At 42.3% G+C, this 23041-nt stretch overlaps 1 protein-coding gene across 3 annotated transcripts; it reads right to left on the bottom strand.

Moving 5' to 3' along the window:
* Positions 1-498: 498 nt before the first annotated feature.
* DNAJC18 (DnaJ heat shock protein family (Hsp40) member C18) lies at positions 499-22948 on the bottom strand. 3 transcript variants are annotated; one of them, XM_083730662.1, is made up of 8 exons: positions 22877-22948; positions 20332-20518; positions 18734-18879; positions 16019-16204; positions 14739-14851; positions 12858-12967; positions 3805-3977; positions 499-3317 (listed from the first exon to the last, which is right to left on the bottom strand). In XM_083730662.1, the coding sequence occupies exons 2-8, from the start codon at positions 20472-20474 to the stop codon at positions 3178-3180; spliced, it is 1011 nt and encodes a 336-aa protein (XP_083586788.1). In that variant the 5' UTR covers positions 20475-20518; positions 22877-22948; the 3' UTR covers positions 499-3177. The 3 variants fall into 3 exon arrangements, with proteins under 3 accessions (XP_083586788.1, XP_083586787.1, XP_083586786.1); XM_083730661.1 differs by lacking the exon at positions 22877-22948 and adding an exon at positions 21973-22215; XM_083730660.1 differs by lacking the exon at positions 22877-22948 and adding an exon at positions 22041-22215.
* Between the last annotated feature and the right edge of the window lie 93 nt (positions 22949-23041).

The following is a 23041-nucleotide window of genomic DNA, read 5'->3' as shown; positions in this document are numbered from 1 at the left end:
GGGGAAAGCAACAGATGAAGGTACATCTCAGAACTGCAAGGCATGTCTTCTTTCATATGTAGACGCTTAGGAATGTGCTTACAACCTTGGGCAGTGGTCAGCAAACTTTTTCAGCAGGGGGCCGGTCCACTGTCCCTCAGACCTTGTGGGGGGCCGGACTATATTTTGGGGAAAAATAATGAACAAATTCCTATGCCCCACAAATAACCCAGAGATGCATTTAAAATAAAAGGACACATTCTACTCATGTAAAAACACGCCGATTCCCGGACCGTCCTCAGGCCGGATTTAGAAGGCGATTGGGCCGGATCCGCCGCCCGGGCCTTAGTTTGCCTACCCATGACCTTGGGAGTAAAGCTGCTCCTAACACAAGATAAGGCACTGGAAAGAAACAGTAGGCACAAGGCCTCTAGCCTGGCTAGTTAGCTAAGCTTATAGGGCTCTATGTGCATCAATTTGAAGATCAATTTGAAATAAAGATCATCTCCTGCATGTAAGTGAGCTTTGATACTCATAATCTTTTATTTCATTTCTTATTTCCATACAACACAGCGGAAGTTGTCATTTTCATGGCTGAACAATGCAATACATTTGTAAATTACTTGTTTTTGGCTTTTTTTATTAAAAAAAAACAACATACGGAAATTTTTGTTTCCGAAACTAACGGCGAAATCTTCAAACACTGCAATAGTCCTAGTGAAATTGCTCAAGAGCTGAGGCCAAAATAACAGAAAACTGCTGACTTCAAATCCACTAATCACTCCAATAAATTTCCTGATTTCTCACTCAGGACTTAAAGGAAAGCATACCTTATTTACTAGTCATCTGGTGTACAATACACACCTACATGGTTTATGAAAAATGAACTGTACAATCGAGATTCAATGAAGTCATATACAGTTACCATATTGCCATATTTACATTCGGAAAAATTAATCTCACCAAAACCACAACAAATAAATACATAAATAAATAAATAGAAGATTGTGCTCAATGTGAAGTTAAAAAAACAACAATAAACTTTTCAAATACCATGCACATGAAGTACATTTAATTATAAGGGTAAACCAAGTCTTTAACTGATGCTACAATTGACTACAGATTTACTTGTAGCCTAACAGGGACAAACAAATAATACACTCAGTTAAATTTGTATACAATATAAATCAGGCTGTTAGCTTTCTTTCCGTTTGCCAACCAAGTCATTTCTAAAATGTTATTACCGTATATACTCGAGTATAAGCCGACCAGAATATAAGCCGAGGCACCTAATTTTACCAGAAAAAACTGGGAAAACTTATTGACTCGAGTATAAGCTGGTTCTCCACACCACAAACCTGGTGGTGGCAGCAGCGGCAGAGGACGAACAAGCAGCCCAAAAGGGCTGCTTTCAGCATAAAAAAATGTGCTGAAAAAGTCGGCTTATACTTGAGTATATACGGTATTAATAAAGCAGAGGCCTTTTGCAACTCTGGCCAAATTTTGGGGTCATTTGCTACCTAAAAGTATAATTAGCTCCAAAATAGAACTTAGAAATATTCCCAGGCACACATTACCTGGGAATCTGTGCAAGCAAGCACAGCTAGGACAAAACTGTCTCTGGGTGTAAGGTGAATCATTGACATAAAGGGAAGGGATAAACTATATGCCAAAATGTATGCGTATCATTCAACAATCTGGTTTAATTGGAGAACAGTGGAGGCGCCACTTTGTCATAAACGACCGCTACAATCCTAAACTGTACACATCTACTCAGAAGCCCCACTCAGTTCTGACTTTCAGTGAAGCGTATTTCCAGTAGGACTGCAACCTCAACCACGATGTTGGATAAGCACATGCCAGCCATCACCTCCAGATGTTTTGGGTTACAACTCTCATCAGCCCCAGTCGTCATGGGCAATGATCAGCGATGTGAGTTGTGGACCAAAACTTCTGGAATGCACTAGGCTTATTTATATCCCTTTAGCAAGTAACCAGAATATTCAAAAGCCCACACTCTTAAAAAATGTTATCCTTTTCAAGTACCTTTTAGCTCATGAGCAAACGAAATTATTAAGCAGAAACCTCCTGCCAAATTTTAGTGTTAATAGGCTGTCTACGTCTTTTAAATTAATTCAAATTCCATTAGTTTCATTTAATCTCTTTTCACAGGCATTTTAAGTACCAGGACTGAGATCAGATACTTTGACCCCAATAAGAAATAGCTTTCCAGAATAAAGAAAACATGCCTGTATTTAAAAAAGCTTCACAAATTAAGCAGTTTTTATTTAATAATGCCTCTTAGGAATTCAAACTGTTATTTCAGTTAGGGTATGTCGCAGTGTAGCTACAATCTGCTACAAATCTGAATATGTATATAGGTATTTCTATATAGTGCTGTTGGTGAAGAATGTGTAAAGAAACTCTATAGAACTGTTAATACAGCTGGTGTGATCAATCATTAACTCTTCCACCTCCTGTTACATGAAAGATTCCAAGATCCCAGCATATGAAACTCAGCGGAGTGCAATTGTAGCTGTTCCATGGACAGACGACATACAAAAATCATAGCGCCCCAAATCTGAATCCCCCAAGGTCACCCTGAGGACCAAAACATGAAGCCCAGGTTTTTCTATTTACTACGAGACTGTTTAAAAATAGGGTTACATCCTTGAGGCTGCCTTCTCTGCAAGCTCTGTAGAAACAGAGTAGATCTATATCAAAACCAAATCTTGTCCCTTCTCTCTTTTGCTGAAAGTGTGATAAACAGCAGCTTCAGAGGAACGTGGAAATGACAATGTCAGACGTTCAGGGAGTGACTGATCTGATTTTGTGGGCTCTATGCTTACGGCAACACCGGTGAGCATGAGGGGGCTATGTACCCAGGAAACATCTGCAAGGCCCCCAAATGGCAGCAAAGGATCAGATGGAGACAGTTGCTGAATGCAATTAAATCGCCAAGGAATCATTAACACTGAAACACTACTGGGCCTTGGAACCAAATATACTGTATATGTTACAGCAAGTGTTGCCTCTTGGGGCTCAGTTCATTCAGCTCCACGTACATGATGATGATGAGGATGAGGATACTAAGTATTAAGTCTTTACGTTATGCTTTTCCTCTTCATTTAAAAAGGAAAACAGAACCAAGAAGAATTTCCTCGCAGTAGCACACATGGCCTGTTAGTGTCGCTCCCTTCATGCCTCTGCCCACTGACGGCTCCTTTGTAGTCCTATGAGATTGGAGAGCTTTTCACAGTTCTCAAGTTTCACGGATTCTGCTTTCTGTTTCAGCCGCTCATCTCTGTACAGCTTCGCCAAATTCGATAGCTCAGATTCTAAGAAGAAAGAAAAGGAACAGTCTGGGTAGCAACACTTTTGTCTTAAAAAACCGGTGTTGAAGAGCACTGGGAGAAAAAGATAAAACTCAAAAGAGGCTCTGCTCAGCACTCCCCTTAAATATTTTTTTTCTTCAATCCCCCCTCTAAAAACTAGGTGTGCCTTATGGTCAGGTGTGCCTTATGGAGCGAAAAATACGGTACGACGTAGTGGAATACAGAGAAAACAGAAACCACTGTGGGCTAGTTCAGCAGGACACAGTAGAGAATTTTCCAATGGTATTGTTTCCATTCTATCAGCCAGCTCTAAACTAGCGTGGAGTTTGAGATCTACTTCTCTCCTTGTATCATTATAGATGCTAGCCATTTTTGTGCACCTGACTTTGGCATAACACGAATGCTCTTTGATATTGTCAGAGTTCGTTGTCAAGATTTTAAATCAATACACATACGTGGGGTGCTTAAGAATGAACAAAACACAACCTACTTTGTTGTTTTTCTTTTCTGCAGCTAGTCTGGATATAATCAATATAATCTTTTTCAATGTGTTTTTCAAGCTCTTCAAGCTCTTCGGCGTTATAGTTATGCTCAAAGTTTTTATCAACATAGTAAGGCACCTGTAGATTCTGTGTTTCTCTAACAATCGTGTGCCCAAGATTCCTGAAAGAGTAAGCAAATGATGAAAGCATTTTAACCACTTGAAAAAGAAAAGGAAATATGGTTTTGCCATGTTAATATTTGTATTTGAAATTGCCTGTCTTCTAAAAATAGAAATGTTCTCAAAGTAAATTGCATATTCTTTCTCTGTTCCGAGAATATGCATATTTTGCATATCCTTTCATCTATATGATCCTGTAATTCCTGGAGTCCTGTCCAGCTATTATAGAATCCACAAAGATGCTAATATAATCCAAAAGAATTGCAGCTCTTCAAACTGGTCAGTATTATGACCAACTCATTTCTGAAATGTACAGAAGGATCTGAAAAATAAAGCAAACCTGTCGGGATGTTACAATATGTGTGGCATCCGACTAAATTCTCTTAATGCAAGGATTTACATTTGTGTAGCAGAACATTCAAATCTGATCCGAGGGGTTGGAGAAATCCCCAGAACAGATTTTGGGGAGGGGAGAGGGTGGAGAAGTTGTGTTGCACAATTAGAAGCCCGTGTGCTAACAGAACAACTTGGGTGAATACTGCCAATAAGGAAGGCTGAGTGATGTAAGTTAAAATGAATCTTCACAATATTTATTGTTAAATGAGCTAAGAATTGTACTGAATGTGGCATGGGCAGAAGGCAGCCACCAAACATGAAGTAAAGCTGTATCTTACAGGACTGCAGAGCTGCTGCCAGTGGGAAATCACTTGAAAATAAGGCAGAGGTGTCTTGCAATAGCTAATTGCAATATTTCTCTGCCCACCTTCGAGCAATTTCCCCTTCCATTGTGACCCTGTAGGACCAACTCCATCACGTTTTGCAGACTTCTCCATTCCACTTAAAACTGGGAAGGTGGGTGGGGAGACACAGGGGAAAGATCTGTTTCACAAGCTTGCCTTCTGCTGAAGCAATACTAGACACAACCATAAATATTTATTAAATTCCACCTTTAATGCTAGTTACTTTGTCTAAAATCTAGCACACAAGCTTTTAGAACAGCCAACAGTTTTCCACATGTCTTAGTCTCTATTTTTCCAAGTAATGTCTAACTCACCAGTTGAGAATGAAGCTTTTTTCTACTGGTTTTATTGAAACTTTATTTAAACTGGGCATGAAATTGATGAAGAAATCAAGCAACTATGAACAGGTTTTAAACTATCCTGCGGTATCAGAATGTTCCAGTTTGCTTCTATTTCAAGTAGTTCTCGACAGCGTGGCTCTCAGGAGTATTTATTTAGTATTTATTCAGCTTTCATAAAGTCCTCATTTATAAAAAGGATAACTGATTCTCTGTAAAGTGCTAAAAGGAAATATATAGCTGTTACATTACAGCTATGACCTATATCTTTATGCTTTGAAGATGGAAATTAATCACCCTGTTTGCAAAGGCTGTGCTTGAATATATGGCTGTGGGGCTGGCTTTTCCACAGCAAAAAGCTTTAATCACCTTCCCAGTTTTTTTTTTATATATAAGATATTTATTCAAGATTTTCTTAATACAATATAAAAAAACAAACAAAATGACATATAACTTTACAATAATCATACTTTCTTCACTTCATTGGACTTCCTCACGTCTCTCGTTCCTGCATTCCAAGTTTATCAAACTTTGTCCAGCAATTTATCACCTTGTTTCAATTCTTATTTTATAACTTTCAAATATTATGTCCCAAATGTTAAATAATTTTACCCCAATCTTAAAAGCTTAATTTTAACATATTATTTAACCAAAATTTAACTTTTCATATATTTTCACTTATCTTCATATCCCTTTCAACTAATTTAGTGGTGCCATATTATTTATAATCTTGCATCTTTCTCAACACTCATACAGTTTACAATATTTTTGTAAATAGTCCTTGAATTTCTTCCAGTCCTCCTCCACGGCCTCTTCTCCCAGGTCTCGGATTCTGCCGGTCATTTCTGCTAACTCCATATAGTCTATCAGTTGCATCTGCCATTCTTCCAGTGTGGGTAAATCTTGGGTTTTCCAGTGCTTGGCGACTAGTATCCTTGCTGCTGTTGTTGTATACCGTATTTTTCGCCCTATAGGACGCACTTTTTCCCCTCCAAAAATGAAGGGGAAATGCGTGTGCGTCCTATGGGGCGAATGCAGGCTTTCGCTGAAGCCTGGAGAGCGAGAGGGGTCGGTGCGCACCGACCCCTCTCGCTCTCCAGGCTTCAGAAAGCTATCCGCAAGCCTTGCAAGCCTGGCGGGAGGTCCCGCAGGCTCGCAAGGCTTGCGGGCAGCAGCCTGCAGCCCACAAGCTCAGGGGACAGCGGGGAGGCACAGCGCCGCCACCCCGCTATTCCCCGACCTGGTCTGGAGGCTGGCGGGGGGGGGGGGGGAGAAGCAAGCTTGCTTCTCCCCCCCACCAGCCCCACAAGCTTGGGGGATAGCGGGGAGGCAGAGCGCCGCCACCCCGCTATTCCCCGACCTGATCTGGAGGCTGGCGATGGGGAGAAGCAAGCTTGCTTCTCCCCCCCAGCAGCCCCACAAGCTCAGGGGACAGCGGGGAGGCGGAGCGCCACCACCCCGCTATTCCCCGACCTGATCTGGAGGCTGGCGGGGGGGGGGGCAGAAGCAAGCTTACTTCTCCCCATCGCCAGCCCCACAAGCTCGGGGGATAGCGGGGAGGTGGAGCGCCACCACCCCGCTATTCCCCGACCTGATCTGGAGGCTGGCGGGGGGGGGAGAAGCAAGCTTACTTCTCCCCATCGCCAGCCCCACAAGCTTGGGGTATAGCGGGGAGGCAGAGCGCCGCCACCCCGCTATTCCCCGACCTGATCTGGAGGCTGGCGATGGGGAGAAGCAAGCTTGCTTCTCCCCCCCACCAGCCCCACAAGCTTGGGGGATAGCGGGGAGGCGGAGCGCTGCCACCCCGCTATTCCCGGACCTGGTCTGGAGGCTGGCGGGCGGGGGGGGGAGAAGCAAGCTTCTCCCCATCACCAGCCCCACCAGCTCGGGGGACAGCAGGGCAAGCCGCTGCCCCACGGAGGCTAGAGAAGGTGTCCCTGAAGGCAGAAGAGGGAGACGGAGCACTCCGTCTCCCTCTTCTAGCTTGGGGATGGCTGCGCAAACCTGGGCGGGAAAAAAAAACTTTCCCTTGATTTCCCCCCCAAAAAACTAGGTGCGTCCTATGGGCCGGTGCGTCCTATAGGGCGAAAAATACGGTACATAAAAAATGTTCGGTCCTTCTTTAACACCCTCTGGCCGACGATGCCTAAAAGAAAGGCCTCTGGTTTCTTAGGGAAGGTATACTTAAATACCTTTTTCAACTCATTATATATCATTTCCCAGAAAGCCTTGACTCTAGGGCAGGTCCACCAGAGGTGAAAGAATGTTCCTTCTGTTTCTTTACATTTCCAACATTTATTATCAGACAAATGGTATATTTTTGCAAGCTTGACTGGGGTCATGTACCACCTATATATCATTTTCATAATATTTTCTTTCAAAGCATTACATGCCGTGAATTTCAGACCGGTGGTCCATAACCTTTCCCAGTCTGCAAACATAATATTGTACCCAATGTCCTGTGCCCATTTTATCATAGCCGATTTAACCGTTTCATCTTGTGTATTCCATTTTAACAGCAAATTATACATTCTCGAAAGTACCTTATTCTTAGGTTCTAACAATTCCGTTTCCAACTTTGATTTTTCCACCTGGAATCCTATCTTTTTGTCCAACTTAAAAACCTCTTTGATCTGAGCATAATGTAGCCAATCTCGCACTTTGTCTTTTAATTTCTCCAAACTCTGCAGCCTCCAATTATCTCCATCTTTTTCTAATATTTCCCAATATTTCGGCCATTTGGCCTCCATATTGAGTCTTTTCCGGGCCTTAGCTTCCATTGGTGATAACCACCTTGGGGCCTTGTTTTCCAGCAAGTCTTTATATTTTATCCAGACATTAAACACTGCTTTCCTGACAATATGGTTCTTGAAAGCCTTGTGACTTTTAACCTTGTCATACCACAAATATGCATGCCATCCATAAGCATTGTTAAAACCTTCCAAATCCAAAACATCAGTGTTTTCAAGAAGCAGCCAATCTTTCAGCCAGCAAAAAGCTGCTGATTCGTAGTACAACTTTAAGTCTGGCAGGGCAAAGCCCCCTCTTTCTTTAGTGTCAGTTAATATCTTAAACTTAATTCTGGGCTTTTTGCCCTGCCAGACAAATTTAGAAATGTCTCTTTGCCACCTCCCAAAACACTCCATTTTATCCACAATCTGTACAGTCTGGAACAAAAACAACATTTTTGGCAATACATTCATCTTTATAGCAGCAATTCGGCCCGACAAGGAAAGTTTCAATCTTGACCAAGCTTCTAAATCCCTTTTAATTTCTAACCAACACTTTTCATAGTTGTCCTTGAATAGGCTCAGGTTCTTAGCTGTTATGTTTACCCCTAGGTATCTTACTTTTTTAACCACGTTTAACTCTGTCTCTTTCTGAAACCTTTCTGATTCTAAAGGTGTCAATTTTCCCCCCAATACCTTAGTTTTCTGCTTGTTAAGTTTGAATCCCGCCACCCGACCAAACTCCTGAATCAATTGTAATACCCTTTTCGTACTAGATTCTGGCTCCTGTAAGGTCAAAACCAGGTCATCTGCAAAAGCTTTAAGTTTATACTGTTTCGCTCCGACCTGAATTCCTGCCACCAACCGGTCCCCTCTGATCATGTTCAAGAGCACCTCCAGGACCAAAATAAATAACAAAGGAGAGATAGGGCAACCTTGTCGTGTTCCTTTTTCAATTTTGAACTCTTCCGTCACCATATTGTTCACTATCAATTTAGCCTTTTGTTCTGAATAAATTGCGTCTATCCCATTCTCAAATCCCCGTCCCACTCCCATCCCTTCCAAGTTTTTCTTCATAAACTTCCAAGAAATATTATCAAAGGCCTTCTCCGCATCTATAAAAATTAACACTGCTTTAGTATTAATATTTGTTTGCAAAAGTTCCAAAATGTCAATAATGTTCCTTGTGATAGCAAACAAATGTCTACCTGGGAGAAAGCCTGCCTGGTCCTTGTGGATTACTTCATTTAAAACTTTTTTAAGTCTACTTGCTAAAATGTCTGCAAATATTTTATAATCCACATTTAGGAGGGAGATGGGGCGGTAGTTCTTGAGTTGTGTCTTTTCAGTTTCTAGTTTAGGTATCAATGTGATGAAAGCTTCTTTCCACGACTCCGGTGCCTTCTTCCCCTCCATAATTTCATTGCAAACCTCCATTAATGGATGTATCAAGTAGTCTTTCAATGTCTTATAATATTTGGAGGTAAGCCCATCTGGCCCTGGAGACTTGCCCAGCTGCATATTCTGAATGGCTTCTTCAATCTCTTTTTGTGTTATTTTATAATTCAGGATTGTTCTATTTTCCTGAGACAGCCTTGGTAGACCATTCTTTGTCAAAAATTGTTCTATCTCCACCTCATTTTGCGGCCCTTGTGTATATAGTTGTTTAAAGTATCTCTGGAAACACTTTCTGATCTCCACTGGGTTCTGAATATTTCTTCCTTCAATCTCTAAATTTGTGACCGTGTTCAATTTTTGTCTCTTTTTCAGCTGCCATGCTAACAGCTTTCCACATTTATTTGCCGATTCAAAAGATCTTTGTTTCATTAGCTTAACTTTCCATTCCACTTCCTGATTTATCAATTTAGAGTATTGTGCTTGGTAGAGTTTAATTTCTCTTAAAATCTCCTTTGACTTCGGTCTCGATCTTAACTTCTTCTCACATTCTTTAATTTTCTCCAGAATCTTGTCTTTTTTCTCATTCTGTGCTCTTTTCTTTATGGTGTTCTGTTGTATCAGAAACCCCCTCATAACCGCTTTACTTGCGTCCCAGACGGTTCTTTTTTCCACCGTAGTGTTCAAATTTATCTCAAAGTAGTCCTTCAAAGCTTTTTGGGCCTTTTTAATAATCTCCTGATCTCTAAACAAATTGTCATTCATCTTCCATCTGAAGGAGCCGGTTGGAGTTAGTCTCATATCCATCTTTACGGCATTATGGTCGGAGCAGGTCTTTGGGCAGATTTCCACTTTTCTTGTCTTAGGTGCCAGACCTCTAGTTATCCATATTTGGTCGATTCTTGTCCATGTCAGTTGGGCTTCAGAAAAAAATGTTCCTTCTCTTCCCAGGGGATTCTTTGTTCTCCAAATGTCAATCAAGTCCATATTGTCAGTCAGTTCAAAAAATGTTTTAGGTAGTCTGCCATCCTTTGTCACATTTTGACTATGTGACTTATCCATGTTGGTCGATGCCACCCCATTCATATCTCCCATCATGATGATGTTGTCATAGTTCAGATAGTCCAGCATTATCTCATGCAACTTCTTATAAAATTCCGATTTCCCCTCATTTGGCGCATAAATTCCTAATATCAAAAACTTTTCTCCTTGGTTTTGTATCTCAATTGCCAAAATTCTTCCTTGCTCATCTTTAAATAAAAATTTTGGTGACAGGCTCTCTTTTGCATATATCACCACACCTCTTTTCTTGACTCGGTCCGAAGAAATAAATTCTAGGCCTAATCTTTTGTTTATTAACACTTTTCTGTGGAGCCTGGTCACATGTGTTTCTTGCAGGCAGATAATGTCCAATTGTTCTTTTTTCAATATGTGAAATATTCTTCTCCTTTTTTCCGGAGAGTTGGCGCCATTGATGTTCCAACTCAGAAGTTGCAGAGACATCCTGGACAAATCTGTTATTCCTCTAGTGGTGGTATCTTTTTCTCCTGGTCTTCTGACCCCGAAGGTGTAGGTGTAGGTGCAGGCGCTGGTCCAGACCCTGAAGGTCTTTCAATCCCTTTCTGAAGGTCCTCTCCGTAGGCACTCAAAAATTTATCTTTATCCTCGGCTGTTTTAATTTTCACCTTCTTCCCTCTAAAAGTAAAAGATAATCCTTGGGGAAATTCCCACCTAAAGACAATTGAGTTGCTCCTCAGCAGTCTTATTAACTCAGTGTAGGTGGATCTAAGGTCCAAAAGTTGTTTAGGGATATCTTTATAGATCTCTGCTCTTCTGTCCGAAATTTCAAGTGACTTTTCGTAATGTAGGCCTAATATTTTGTCTCTTTCCTCCTTAGATTTCAAGGTAATCAAACAGTCTCTGGGCCTGTCTTTCCTTGTCAGTTTTCCAAGTCTAAAAGCAGTCACAATTTTAAAGTCCTTTTCTTCCTCCAAAGGCCAGAACTTGTCAGGAACTCAATTAAATTCCCTTGTTCAAGTTCTAATATTGACTTCAATCTTAAATTATTTTCCCGAGCCTGTAGTTCTATCATAGACAGATAGGCCTGCTGTTCTCCAATTTGCTTATGCAAAGGTTTTACCTCCTGCTTTAGTTCTTCAGCTTTTTGGTTGGCTTCCTCTGCCAATTTTCGGTTTTCTGCGGTGGCTTCAAATAATTTGCCAATTGATTGTGCATTCAAAGTGACTTGTTCAGTTAGTTTGTTAACACTGGCTGTATTTTGATCAATCTTAGCCGTTTGCTCATCTGCTTTTTTATCCAAAGCTTCCAATTTTTCAAAGATTTTATCTAGTACTGAGGTAGATCCTCCTGCTGCCATATCTTCCGGCAAAGGTTGCACAATTCCTTCTTCCCCTTCCAAAACAGCAGGGACAGATGATCTACGCGGCTGTGAAATTAAAGTCAAAGTTGTTTGTTTAGCTTTCGCTTTAGCCGCTCTTGTTCTCCCAGTGCCACTCATTCCAATTCTGTCTTCTAATCAAGGTCAAACTGAGTGAGTTCCCATGGGAAACCACCAGCCCAGAGGGTAAACTGCCAAACAGGAGGAAAGGAAAGAGAAAGCCAAGTCACATACAATTGTAAATCCAAAGTCCTCTAGAGGGAGTTCGAATATATTTTGAGGGAAGAAACCAAGTTGTTAAAATCAATTGTTCAAAAGTCCAATCATTTCAAAGTTCCAAAACTTTTAAAACAATGTCCAGACAGCCGTTAATTTCCAGAGAACCTTCAGTTTTCCTGTAGTTGGCAGAGTTGGTCTTAAAAGCACAACAATGTTTCTATCAAGTGCCAGAAAAGATGATTCAATATAACAGTTCCAGTAACACTCAGCTGTAGCAAACCAAAGTAACAAAGTGTCGAAGTTTGCAATCTGACAGCTCTGTTAAACAGGCAGACCGCCTGCCTGGGTCTCTCTGTAAAATTGTAATTCCGAAAGAAGAGGTAAAGCACAGTCCATACTAAAGATTAAGTCACTTGAACAATTAAATCCTAAATCTCCATAAAAACAGCTCCGGTAGATGCGCAGATTGGTTGCTTTTAACGCCTCATCAAAGGCTCCAAGCTTCAAAGTCCTTTGCTTTAGATCTTAAGCAAAGACGGGAGACGGACTTCCTGGTTGCGTCTCCAGTTTTAGCCGAATTGTCAGTAATTTAGCCTCCAATTATTTCTAACTTTTTCTTACTCACGGGTTGGTGCTTTTTGGATCGAATGTTCCCAGAAAAAAAGGTCAGCGCTCACCGACAGCGGCCATGCGGCTTCACTCCACGGAAAGAGCGATCGACTCACAGCCCCACGCCAGCCCCTCCGCGCTCCGAAACCCCTTACGGGATCTCTTCACCGTTTCGGGGGGCGCTTCTGGTGCCCGCCAAGTCCCCACGACCACAGGCTTTCGCTGCCTGTGGGTTTCTGATGCGGGTCTCCGCTTCGCCGTAGTGGACGACCCGTTTCCGCGGAGCTCCCCCTTCACCACTGGAAAAGGGCAGCCATTGCCGTTCGCGCCGCCTCCGGAAGTCCCAATCAGCTTCCCAGTTTAACTGGTATTAATAGGTAACAAATCACATGTTAATCTCTATATGGGACTAGTCAATTCTCCCAGAAGAGCAAAGAAAAACATCAGGACTTACGATTTGAAGAAGAGGCTGTAGGGTGGGTTAGTCGCCATCAGTTGAGTTACTATTGACACAACTATTATAATAAAAACTGGCAGTAACTGGATAAATGCAGAGTATGAATTCTGGAAATGAAAACCACCGTTAGTGAAGCATATAAGCAAGGGATTTAAGAAAATCAAAATAATAAGGGTAAAAAGCAGCCCCCAGATAAGGCAGATTAGCTAGCTATTAGTCTTTTAAGCAAAATTGGTTGTGGTTTAAATTACCCCAAGTAAAGTATTGATGGACACCTATCGATCAAGGCTCTTTAATACAAATAATATGGGAAGGGGAGAGCAGCTTGCTTATTCCTTTGAGGGCTATAAAGAAATAACACATGCTTGCTCCTTTTTTAAAATTTGATTTTTATATACACAATGCTGCCTTAAATAAGTCATCACAACAACTACCGCCTAAGACTAACTTTTTGTCATGTAAATGTTCCATTTCTACTTAATGCTGAAGACCTTGATGGCTTTATTAAATTGGTGGTGCAAGGATTCTCCTAAATGTGTTTTTCTTCGATGTAATTCTCTGTGTTTCCTCCTCCCTGTAAATAAATCCCTGATGGTCAAGGTGGGTTATATCCAGCAGTATCACTCACCTAACCATTTTCAGCGATTCATTCCCCTTCCTCCTGCGGAACCCACCCCCAAATCTGCTCCAGAGCAAGGAGGATTTGCAAAATCTCTCACCCCATAGACAAAGCTCCTGCTGCAACAAAGTGATTTTCACGAACAGAGGCCAATATGCCCACTCCCCAGCTCAATAAATATGCCTTTTGGCTCCCTAACCTCTTCCCAGAGGGAAGAATGAACCCAGAAGAACCCAGAGGGTGCAGAATGCTGCAGCGAGGCTCCTCACAGGATCTCTGCCATGGGAGCATATTCACCCAGTGCTTTTCAAACTTCACTGGCTCCCGGTGGAGTACAGGGTCAGATTTAAGGTGCTGCTTTTGACCTTTAAAGCCCTTCACGGCCTAGGACCCTCGTACCTACGGGACCGCCTCTCCCGGTATGCCCCACGGAGAGCCTCAAGGTCCATAAATAGCAACACCCTAGTGGTCCCGGGCCCTAAGGAAGTTAGATTGGCTTCAACCACAGCCAGGGCCTTTTCAACTCTGGCTCCGGCCTGGTGGAACTCTCTGCCTCATGAGACCAGGGCCCTGCAGGATCTGATTTCTTTCCGCAGGGCCTGCAAGACAGAGGTGTTCCGCCTGGCCTTTGGCTTGGAGCCAACTTGATTCCCTCCCTCTCTTTCTTTTTTCCTTTCCTTCTCCTCCTGCAGTGAGGCTAAATTTTAATATTTTAATATTTCAATATTTTAATGTTGTATTTAAATTTTGTTTTTAAGTTGTAATCATTCAACTTGTTTTTATTATTGCTTGTAAGCCGCTCTGAGCCCGGCCTTGGCTGGGGAGGGCGGGGTATAAATAAAAATTATTATTATTATTATTATTATTATTATTCCCATTCTCGAGAATCAAAGTTTACCTTGGCCCTTCACACAATCCTTGCACATTCCCCCACCTAATATTTCACTCCCCAAACGCCCACAAATAAAGTTAATTTTCAGTTTCATCTTTTCTCTGAAGTGTGCCCCATGCTATTAAGTGAAATTTGCATCCACATAGGAACTGGAGTCTCTTTCTCTCTGTTCCTGGCAAAAGCTGTTCAAATTCTTTGCCAGCAAATGTTCTCGAAGAGCAACTTACAATTAAGAACTGCAACAATTAAATATCACTTCCTCTTAAATGCCGGGAAAATCGTAAGCAACGCCAGATTCTTTCCTAAGGAAAAGAAACTGGTAGAAGTGTTTTGTGGGTGCTCTTAACAGCTCCCTGCTCCCAAGTACCTGGGGTCTAGTTTCTTCCTCCTCCTCTTCCTCTGTCCAAGTCCTATCATGCCTGTTCCGTTGCTGATAACATGGGGGATCCATGGATGAATTTGAAAACATGTGGATATTTCCTGTTGTTTTTTAAAAAAACAATGGGCTTTGTTTACTTATTTAATAGTAACGCATGTCCTATTTAAATGGAAGAGAAGACAGCTTCTTGCCCTTGTCATAAAAATATTAGTTTCAGAGTGAGATAATTTATTACGGTCAAAGACCAGCTCACATAACATAATAAAAACAGCGTTCATAAAGATAAAATATACAATCGGAGCAAATTGCAGCAATAGCTCATGAGTTAAAATTGAGATATATACATATACCTGTACAACTGAGATTTGGGCTACCATAAAAAAAAATTGACCCTGAGGTGCCCCAAAGTGCAACTTCAGCATTTCCCTAGTAATCTATTTTATTCTAGAGGATGATCTGTGCCTACAAATCTGGGCGCAGAATCTGGCTACCAGCCGGGTCGTCTTATGATCTTTGCCTAAGAGGAGAGAATTAAGTTTAGACTTGTCTGAAAGATTGGCGAGCCTCTTCAGCAAAGGATCAATGGTGTCTCTACGAATCTCAACAGAAAAAGGACATCTAAAAAAAATATGTTCAGGCGCAAAGTCTCTGTGCGTACAGGACCCTTCTATAGGAGCCTTCCAGAACCGGTGAGGGCAAGGCCGAGTTTCTAGCAAGAGTAAAAGCCCTTCTTGCATTTCTGGATGTGAGGAAATAGAGATATGCTGCTGGAGCGACTACATATCTACCGTTTTCTATGATCTGTTGTCTCTCTATGTCCATGATTCTTTGCCTAACCACGGATCTAGCTTGGTCCAGGCCCATAGTTATGAGGGTTTGGGGGGCAAGGCTCAGTTTCTGAAGTATTAGTTTCAATTTCCATAAAAGCTAACAACTGTGGTTGTGGAAAAGCTGTTCTAGATAATCCCAGTTTTGGAAATAAACCAGGTATTATGTCATAAAAGTCTGGTTATCTCTGGTATATACAAATTTCTCAGAGCTGAAGTAAGAATCTACTTATTAAGAACATATATAGAATCTTCAAGAGTAAGACCTGTCTAGGTATTAACTGGACACCTCAAATGACTGCAGTTGCAGAATTTCTGGAATGTCATTGGCAAAGGAGAACAAAAAATGTAGTTACCTGAACTTTTGTTACAGGACTTTTATTTACCGGCTGCCTGGAGTTTTGTGAAGCATCGGTTAATAATGGTTTTTGTAGCACTCACCTGTTGGGAAGTTGCCTCCAAAAAACATATTAAATATTTCTTCTGGTGTGATGTCTGCTTCAAACTCTCTGTAATAGTTATAATGCTTGGGCAGGTTGGTATAACAAGTCTCCTGTTCATCTCCAAATTGATCATATTGTAATCTCTTTTCAGGGTTGCTCAAAACTGCAAAAGCAGTGCCTATTGCTGCAGGATGGGAGAAGAAGAAGAAAATTTTGCATTCTTGTCACTTATCACAATGTCTGCAATCTAGCCTAATGCCCAACTTGCAAAGGACTGCAATGTGCTAAGTGTTTTAGAAACACTTTAACTTATAACTAACTACCTGGGCAAATACCTTTTCATTAAAGTATAAGGTAAAGGTAAAGTAAAGGGACCCCTGACCATTAGGTCCAGTTGCAGATGACTCTGGGGTTGCGGCGCTCATCTCGCTTTATTGGCCGAGGGAGGGAGCTGGCGTACAGTCATGTGGCCAGCATGACTAAGCCACTTCTGGTGAACAAGAGCAGCGCACGGAAACGCCGTTTACCTTCCTGCCGGAGCAGTACCTATTTATCTGCTTGCACTTTGACATGCTTTCGAACTGTTAGGTTGGCAGGAGCAGGGACCGAGCAATGGGAGCTCACCCCGTTGCGGGGATTCAAACCACTGACCTTCTGATCGGCAAGTCCTAGGCTCTGTAGTTTAACCCACAGCGCCATCCGTATCCCATAAAGTATAAGGAGACAGCCTCAAAACCTCATATAATTGGACTTCCCTTTCCTCTCCTCTCTGAGCACACCCACCCAATCTGTTTTGCAGAACTGAGGAAACTTCTGCAGCAGTTTGTGGAACCCTTGTTGGGAATCTGAGGTGAGATACCCATGCAGTGGAAATTGCCCCCATTTCCAGTCGCCACATGGAAGCAGGTAAAAAGGTAAAGGGACCCCTGACCATTAGGTCCAGTCGTGGCCGACTCTGGGGTTGCGACGCTCATCTCGCTTTATTGGCCGAGGGAGCCGGCGTACAGCTTCCGGGTCATGTGGTCAGCATGACTAAGCCGCTTCTGGCGAACCAGAGCAGTGCACGGAAACACCGTTTACCTTCCCACCGGAATGGTACCTATTGATCTACTTGCACTTTGACGTGCTTTCAAACTGCTAGGTCCAAAATAGTTTACTACTGTAGAAGACAAGGCTCAGCAAAACATTCTGGATGTGGATACACTGGCGGAGGAATAGGGGGGCAGGGGCAGTGCACTGCCTCCGGCAGTGATCCCAGTGGGGTACCATCGGGGCTGCCCCCCCCTGCTGGGCACCATGCCCTCGCAGGCGGTGCGCCATGTCCCCAGGACGTGTGCCACGCCCCCTAGACATGTGCCATGCCCCCTAGACATGTGCCACGCCCCGTAGACATGTGCCACGCCAACTGGACGCACGCCAGCCCCGCTCCCGCCTGCTCTCCACCACTGTGTGGATATAAACACAGTTTGTAGGCTTTGGCACTGGCAGATAAAGATACAGACAAGTACAGTGGTACCTCGGGTTAAGTACTTAATTCGTTCCGGAGGTCTGTTCTTAACCTGAAGCACCACTTTAGCTAATGGGGCCTCCTGCTGCTGCCGTGCCCCCAGAGCACGATTTCTGTTCTCATCCTGAAGCAACGTTCTTAACCCGAGCTACTATTTCTGGGTTAGCGGAGACTGTAACCTGAAGTGTATGCAACCTGAAGCGTATGTAACCCGAGGTACCACTGTATAAAGAATTTCTGTTGTTCCAGCAGTTTGAGACGTAACACAGACTCTGACCAATCAAAAAACCAACTCACTTCACAACCCAGCGTGAAATACAGCACAAGAACTTGGACCTAATGAGTTGGTGTGCCTTAATCATTCATATAAATAGCACTGGGCCATTGCCATAGCAACTGGCTTGGCTGACCCTGCATCAGTTTGCTTATCTCACCTCTTAACCCCTTCCTCCATGTCCAGTTTCTCCAACAACTCTCTGGAGCGAACTTAGGGGGAATAGGAATGGAAGACTAGAAGAGAACATCCACTTTGGCAGCGTAGAATGTCAACCAGAACATACTAGTATGAAGCATATCAGAAACAGGAGCTGGCGTGCCTTAATTGCTCTCCTGCAGAGTCCTCAGAAATTAGTAAGATGGTATGTATTTTAGAAAATGATCCTTTATCTGAGTACTTCTTATTCCCCCTTGTTTATTATCTCATTAATTAAAGTTGCAAGATCATAACCATAGGATTTGCTACAAGGCTTCAGAAGATTATAGCCAAATACATTTCAATTAATTAGATGGGATTTATATTGAAAGAAAATGTATTGCTTATTATAGGCAGGATCTTAAGTATAACTGATTATGTAAAAGAATGGAATATTTCTTTGCAATATTCTTCAATGCAGAAAAAGCATTTGATAGGCTTAAGCAGAAATCCTTGTTGAAATAATATCTGCTTTTACCTTTGGCAATGAATTTATCATATGAATCACTTAAAGCAAGTAGGGTTTGGAATAGTTCTCCTTTGGACATATCTATTATATGCAGAGGAACAAATCAAACATGTCTACGATCTTTACGGTTTGTTGTTTCAATAGAACCTTTTGTACTAAATATTAGCAAACTAAAAAAAAAAAGCAACACCTACTAATAGATAACTGTCATTATTAACATAATCCATATGCCAATTGTGCAGCTTTATTGTGGTGATCTACAAACCTTTAAATGCCTCTGTTGCTCCTGGTGCACAGTTCTTGTCTGGATGAAATTTCAGGGCAAGTTTTCGGTATGCTTTTTTCAATTCTTCGTCTTTGGCATCTCTCCCAACACCTAGAATCTCATAGTAATTCTTACTGTTCTTTATTCTACAAAAGAAGCACAACCCTTTACACACAGATCTTTCCTCATAGCACTTACAGAAAGCTTCTTACTAGATTAAGGTTACCAGACGTCCCCGTTTCCTGGGGACAGTCCCCGGATTTAGATCTTTCTCAGCATTCACATGTACCGTATTTTTTGCTCTATAAGACTCACTTTTTCCCTCCTAAAAGGTAAGAGGAAATGTGTGTGCGTCTTATGAAGCGAATGCAGGCTGTGCAGCTATCACAGAAGCCAGAACAGCAAGAGGGATTGCTACTTTCACTGCACTTGAGATTCAGAATATATTTTTTCTTGTTTTCCTCCTCCAAAAACTAGCTGCATCTTGTGGTCTGGTGCATCTTATAGAGCGAAAAATACGGTATGTAGCGAAGAATAAGTGCCCCCGGATTCACTGAAAAAAATCTGGTAACCTTATACTAGATACCCAAGCATGACTTCAAACACTGTAAAGAAAAGTAGAAGCAGATGCATATTTCAGACTTCTGCATCAATGGGGAAGCTATTTCAATAGCCTTTTCTATTGGAATAGTTATACTTTACTATGAATCTGTTTCATTGATGCTGAGTCCACCAGTCTTTATTTGGCACCAGAAATAGGCAAAGTTAAGTCTGATGTGTCTGGAATGTCTTATTTAGATCGGCAGCTGCCTATATGGCACCTGTGGGTACCACATCAGCGCGTCCACTGTTAAAGTTGCTAGCTAAATGATAGCCAGGTGGCAGTTTGGTGGAAGAATGCATACCCACCACTTCATCTAGGAAGAAAGCACATGGGCAAGCATTTGATCAACTATCACAACACACTGTTACTGTGATAGTGCCTGTATGGCTAATGAGATAAGTAAGTAACAAACTAATTTGTTGTTGGTTTCAAAGGCAGTAATGCAGCCTATAGCACAAACCTAACATCAAAGTAAACAAGCTTACGTCTCAGTGTATTCAGGGTAGGAAGTATGCATAGGTTGCAATCCTATGCATAGTTATCTGGGAATTAGACTTACTTAATGGCGGAAAAAACCATTCAGTCTGAATTATAAGAAAACTGTCCTAATTTGCACCTCCCAGGTTTATATACAGATGGCAATGTGTCCTTCAAATTTCACATTTCTTTGAATTTTATGATCAGGTTTTTGGCTCAAAAAAGTACCAAAATGTGTAAAGGAATACATTTAAAAATGCAAATGTATTGGATAAAATACATATTTACATCATTTTTGTATAAGGTTTTCCCCCCCAAAAAATTACAGGTTGATGCAAGAATGGAACGGAACAGACTTGTACAGCAAAATATTAGAATTAAAATAGCCTCCTTTAAAAAAAACCTATTAGCAGTTTCTCATATTAAATCTGACTTCTGTGGATCAGCTAAATTGATTTACCCATTAACTAGATGACAGGCTGTGAGCCTAGTATTCTAGGCAGAAGGGTCTATTTACCTTTGTACCCCAAGTAGCTGTTCTTTTGTGTAGGTCATGCTACCTTCCCCAGACGCTGACTGACTCCTGCCACTGTCACAGAGATGTTCCTTTTTTATCCTCTTACAGTCACTACACCCACAGTAATCAAAGTTGTCTCTCATTTCCTCTGATGTACATGCATTTCTTCTGAGCTCATCAATCAATGCTGCAAAGAAAGACAGTTAATTTTCCTCAAATGCTACTACACAGTAAGTGAAGGTGGATGTTAAAGAGTCCCACCCCAATGGCAAATGCAGAATGTGGAAACTTTGCAAAGATGCTTAAGTGCGGTCCCTGTTCCGCAGGAGCTAAAGACCAGAAAAGCATTAAGAATTTACCGCACAGTATAGTTAACTTGCAGTACAATGGTAAACATATCTGCTCAGATGTTTAAGTCTTGTGTTTAATGGAGTTTGCTCCCGGGCAAGTACATACAGGCTTGCAGACTAGATTTGGGTTTAGGGTTCAAATTGGGGGAAAGCAGGGTTATTGTGCCTTCAATAATTGTGTGGCAGGCAGAAATTCAACTTGATAAGTTTTTCAATAGTATGGTAACACAGTTAGGAACAAAGCTTCACCCATTCACATTTCATCTGTCACACATTTTATGACATTTGTGGCCATTTATTTTTGGGTCTTCCATTCCACCTGCAAGAGCACACTAAGCATATGGTGCCTCTTTTGAGGGTGGGTTGGAGGGCCCAATTCACATAAAGTGAACCGAAAATCCTGTTGGCTCCTCTGGGGAATAAAGAACAAAACTTCTGCCTGTGGTGCTTGGCCCATGGATGGATCTTTCATATACACAAGTCGCCACCATTATGTATTTTATGCCACCGATGTATTTTATATGAGTTTGTGGTATATAAATAGAAATGAAATAATAATAGTAAGTGTGGGACTTCATTATTTAAAGCGGTAAACGAAGGCAACATGTTTGCAATCTGCACAGTGGCATAGGATGTTGACACAGAATGGTAAACAAAAGGGTATGCCACTAAAATCCAGTTTTCGCTCCACTAGTTTCTTCCTTTATGCTTTCCTTAGTTGGCCTTGAAAGCCCCAAACTGAAGATAACTTCAATTCTCACACCCCATCTCCGCATCTCCTCTTCCTGTCGCTCCCTTCGGCCCTATAGTCTACCCTTCACTCCAGCCCTCAATGATCTGAGAACCACCAAATGGGCAGCTGTGTTAATCTACTGGGGAAAAAACAAGGGAAAGTCACCTTAAGATAGAATAAAAACAAATTGTAGCGGTGTGATGCAGCAGATACGCATGTTAAGCACACAGGCACACACACGGACAGGGAAAGATACTGCAAGGAGTGGGGAACATTTTGTGTGCACAGCTCAAGAAGCACCCAAGCCCTTGTTTTATATGCAATTAAGCTCGGCACAGAAATGCCCCAGACCTACTGGAGCTCATCCAGCATTTCCCTCTTCCTTTCTACCAACTAAGGATAGCAGTTCATGCATTTGAGGGATGCATCTGGCGAGAGCTTCTGCCACGCCAAAAAAAAGCAACAACCCCTCGCGCTGGTCAGCCCTTTTAAAAAGGCCAGCGGGCTTTCTTTGCGGAGGCGATCTGAGATCCCACGCCCCACATGCCGATCTCCCACCTTAAGGCCGATTCTCAGCCTGCCCAGGCTCTGAGGCGATGGCACCACCAGCTTGAAGGGTTCGTTACCTTCAGCCCAGCGCTCCCCAGGGCTCAGCACTGCCATTTTCCAGCTGATGGAGAGGGAGGACCAGAGGGACGACCTCGGAAAGATCACGTGGCGCAGGATCCCCACCGCAGGGCAACCTGGGTGTTGTAGTCCTCGCATATGAATTGGGACCTTACACCTCGCTACCCCGCCCCCATAAACCCGTCCTCCTCGCGAGGAGAAATTTACACCACAGGGATTTTTTTAAAAATTATATATATAATGTATCTTAACTTATAATGTATCTTTATATATATATATATATATATATATATATATATATATATATATATAGTGTGCCTGTATATATATATATATATATATATACACATATATATACACACACACTATATATATCTATAATGTATCTTAATGTATAATGTATCTTAATATATATAATGTATCTTAACACGGATTTCTTCTAGGAAATCGCCATTGCAAAGCCTAACTGGCACTTCGGAGGCTTTTCGCCACAGAGGCTTCCGCGGGCTAGAGCGGAGCACTTCTCGCCGTTCCCTAGAGCGCCGCGACTTCCGATCAAATACCGGAAGCTGAGGCTGTGTGACCCATAGAGAGGAACGGTTTTGGGTTGGCTACGACTCCCGTATATTCCACATAGACGAGCACTGGAGTCATCCAGAGGGCAGAGAAGACCCTCACGGGCGTGAAGCTCAAGCGTTTTCGGTTTTTAAAGAAAATAACGGAAAGCAGTCCTTCACCGTTATGACGCTGAGGAACCTGTTCCGCTCACAGGAAGAAAGGGGGCCTTAATCCTCTCGCTTATCCCCCGACTTCTTTTATTTGCTGCGCAAATCACCTCACGACCTAACGTGATAATAAACGAAAAGCCTATATAATGCTCCTTCCGTTAGGCCCTCTGTCTGAGGGAAACGGTGGCGGAGGGAGGGGTTTCCGCTTCCGGTATCCATTGCGGCAGAAGCGAGGCCCCGCGAGAGGAGGAGCGGCCGTGGCTGGTCGCGCA

Source organism: Podarcis gaigeae, assembly GCF_964106915.1.
Source record: "Podarcis gaigeae genome assembly, chromosome: 3".
NCBI lineage: Eukaryota > Metazoa > Chordata > Lepidosauria > Squamata > Lacertidae > Podarcis > Podarcis gaigeae.
This window is presented reverse-complemented; position numbering and strand designations above follow the sequence as displayed.

Excerpts from the sequence above, each read along its gene's own strand:
- DNAJC18 (XM_083730660.1), bottom strand. The coding sequence starts at position 22,179 with ATGCGAGGACTACAACACCCAGGTTGCCCTGCGGTGGGGATCCTGCGC. Across the intron at positions 16,205-18,733 it reads AGCAACAGAGGCATTTAAAG|CAATAGGCACTGCTTTTGCA; the intron begins GTTTGTAGATCA and ends CCCATCCTGCAG. Across the intron at positions 3,318-3,804 it reads CAGAAAAGAAAAACAACAAA|AATCTGAGCTATCGAATTTG; the intron begins GTAGGTTGTGTT and ends CTTTCTTCTTAG.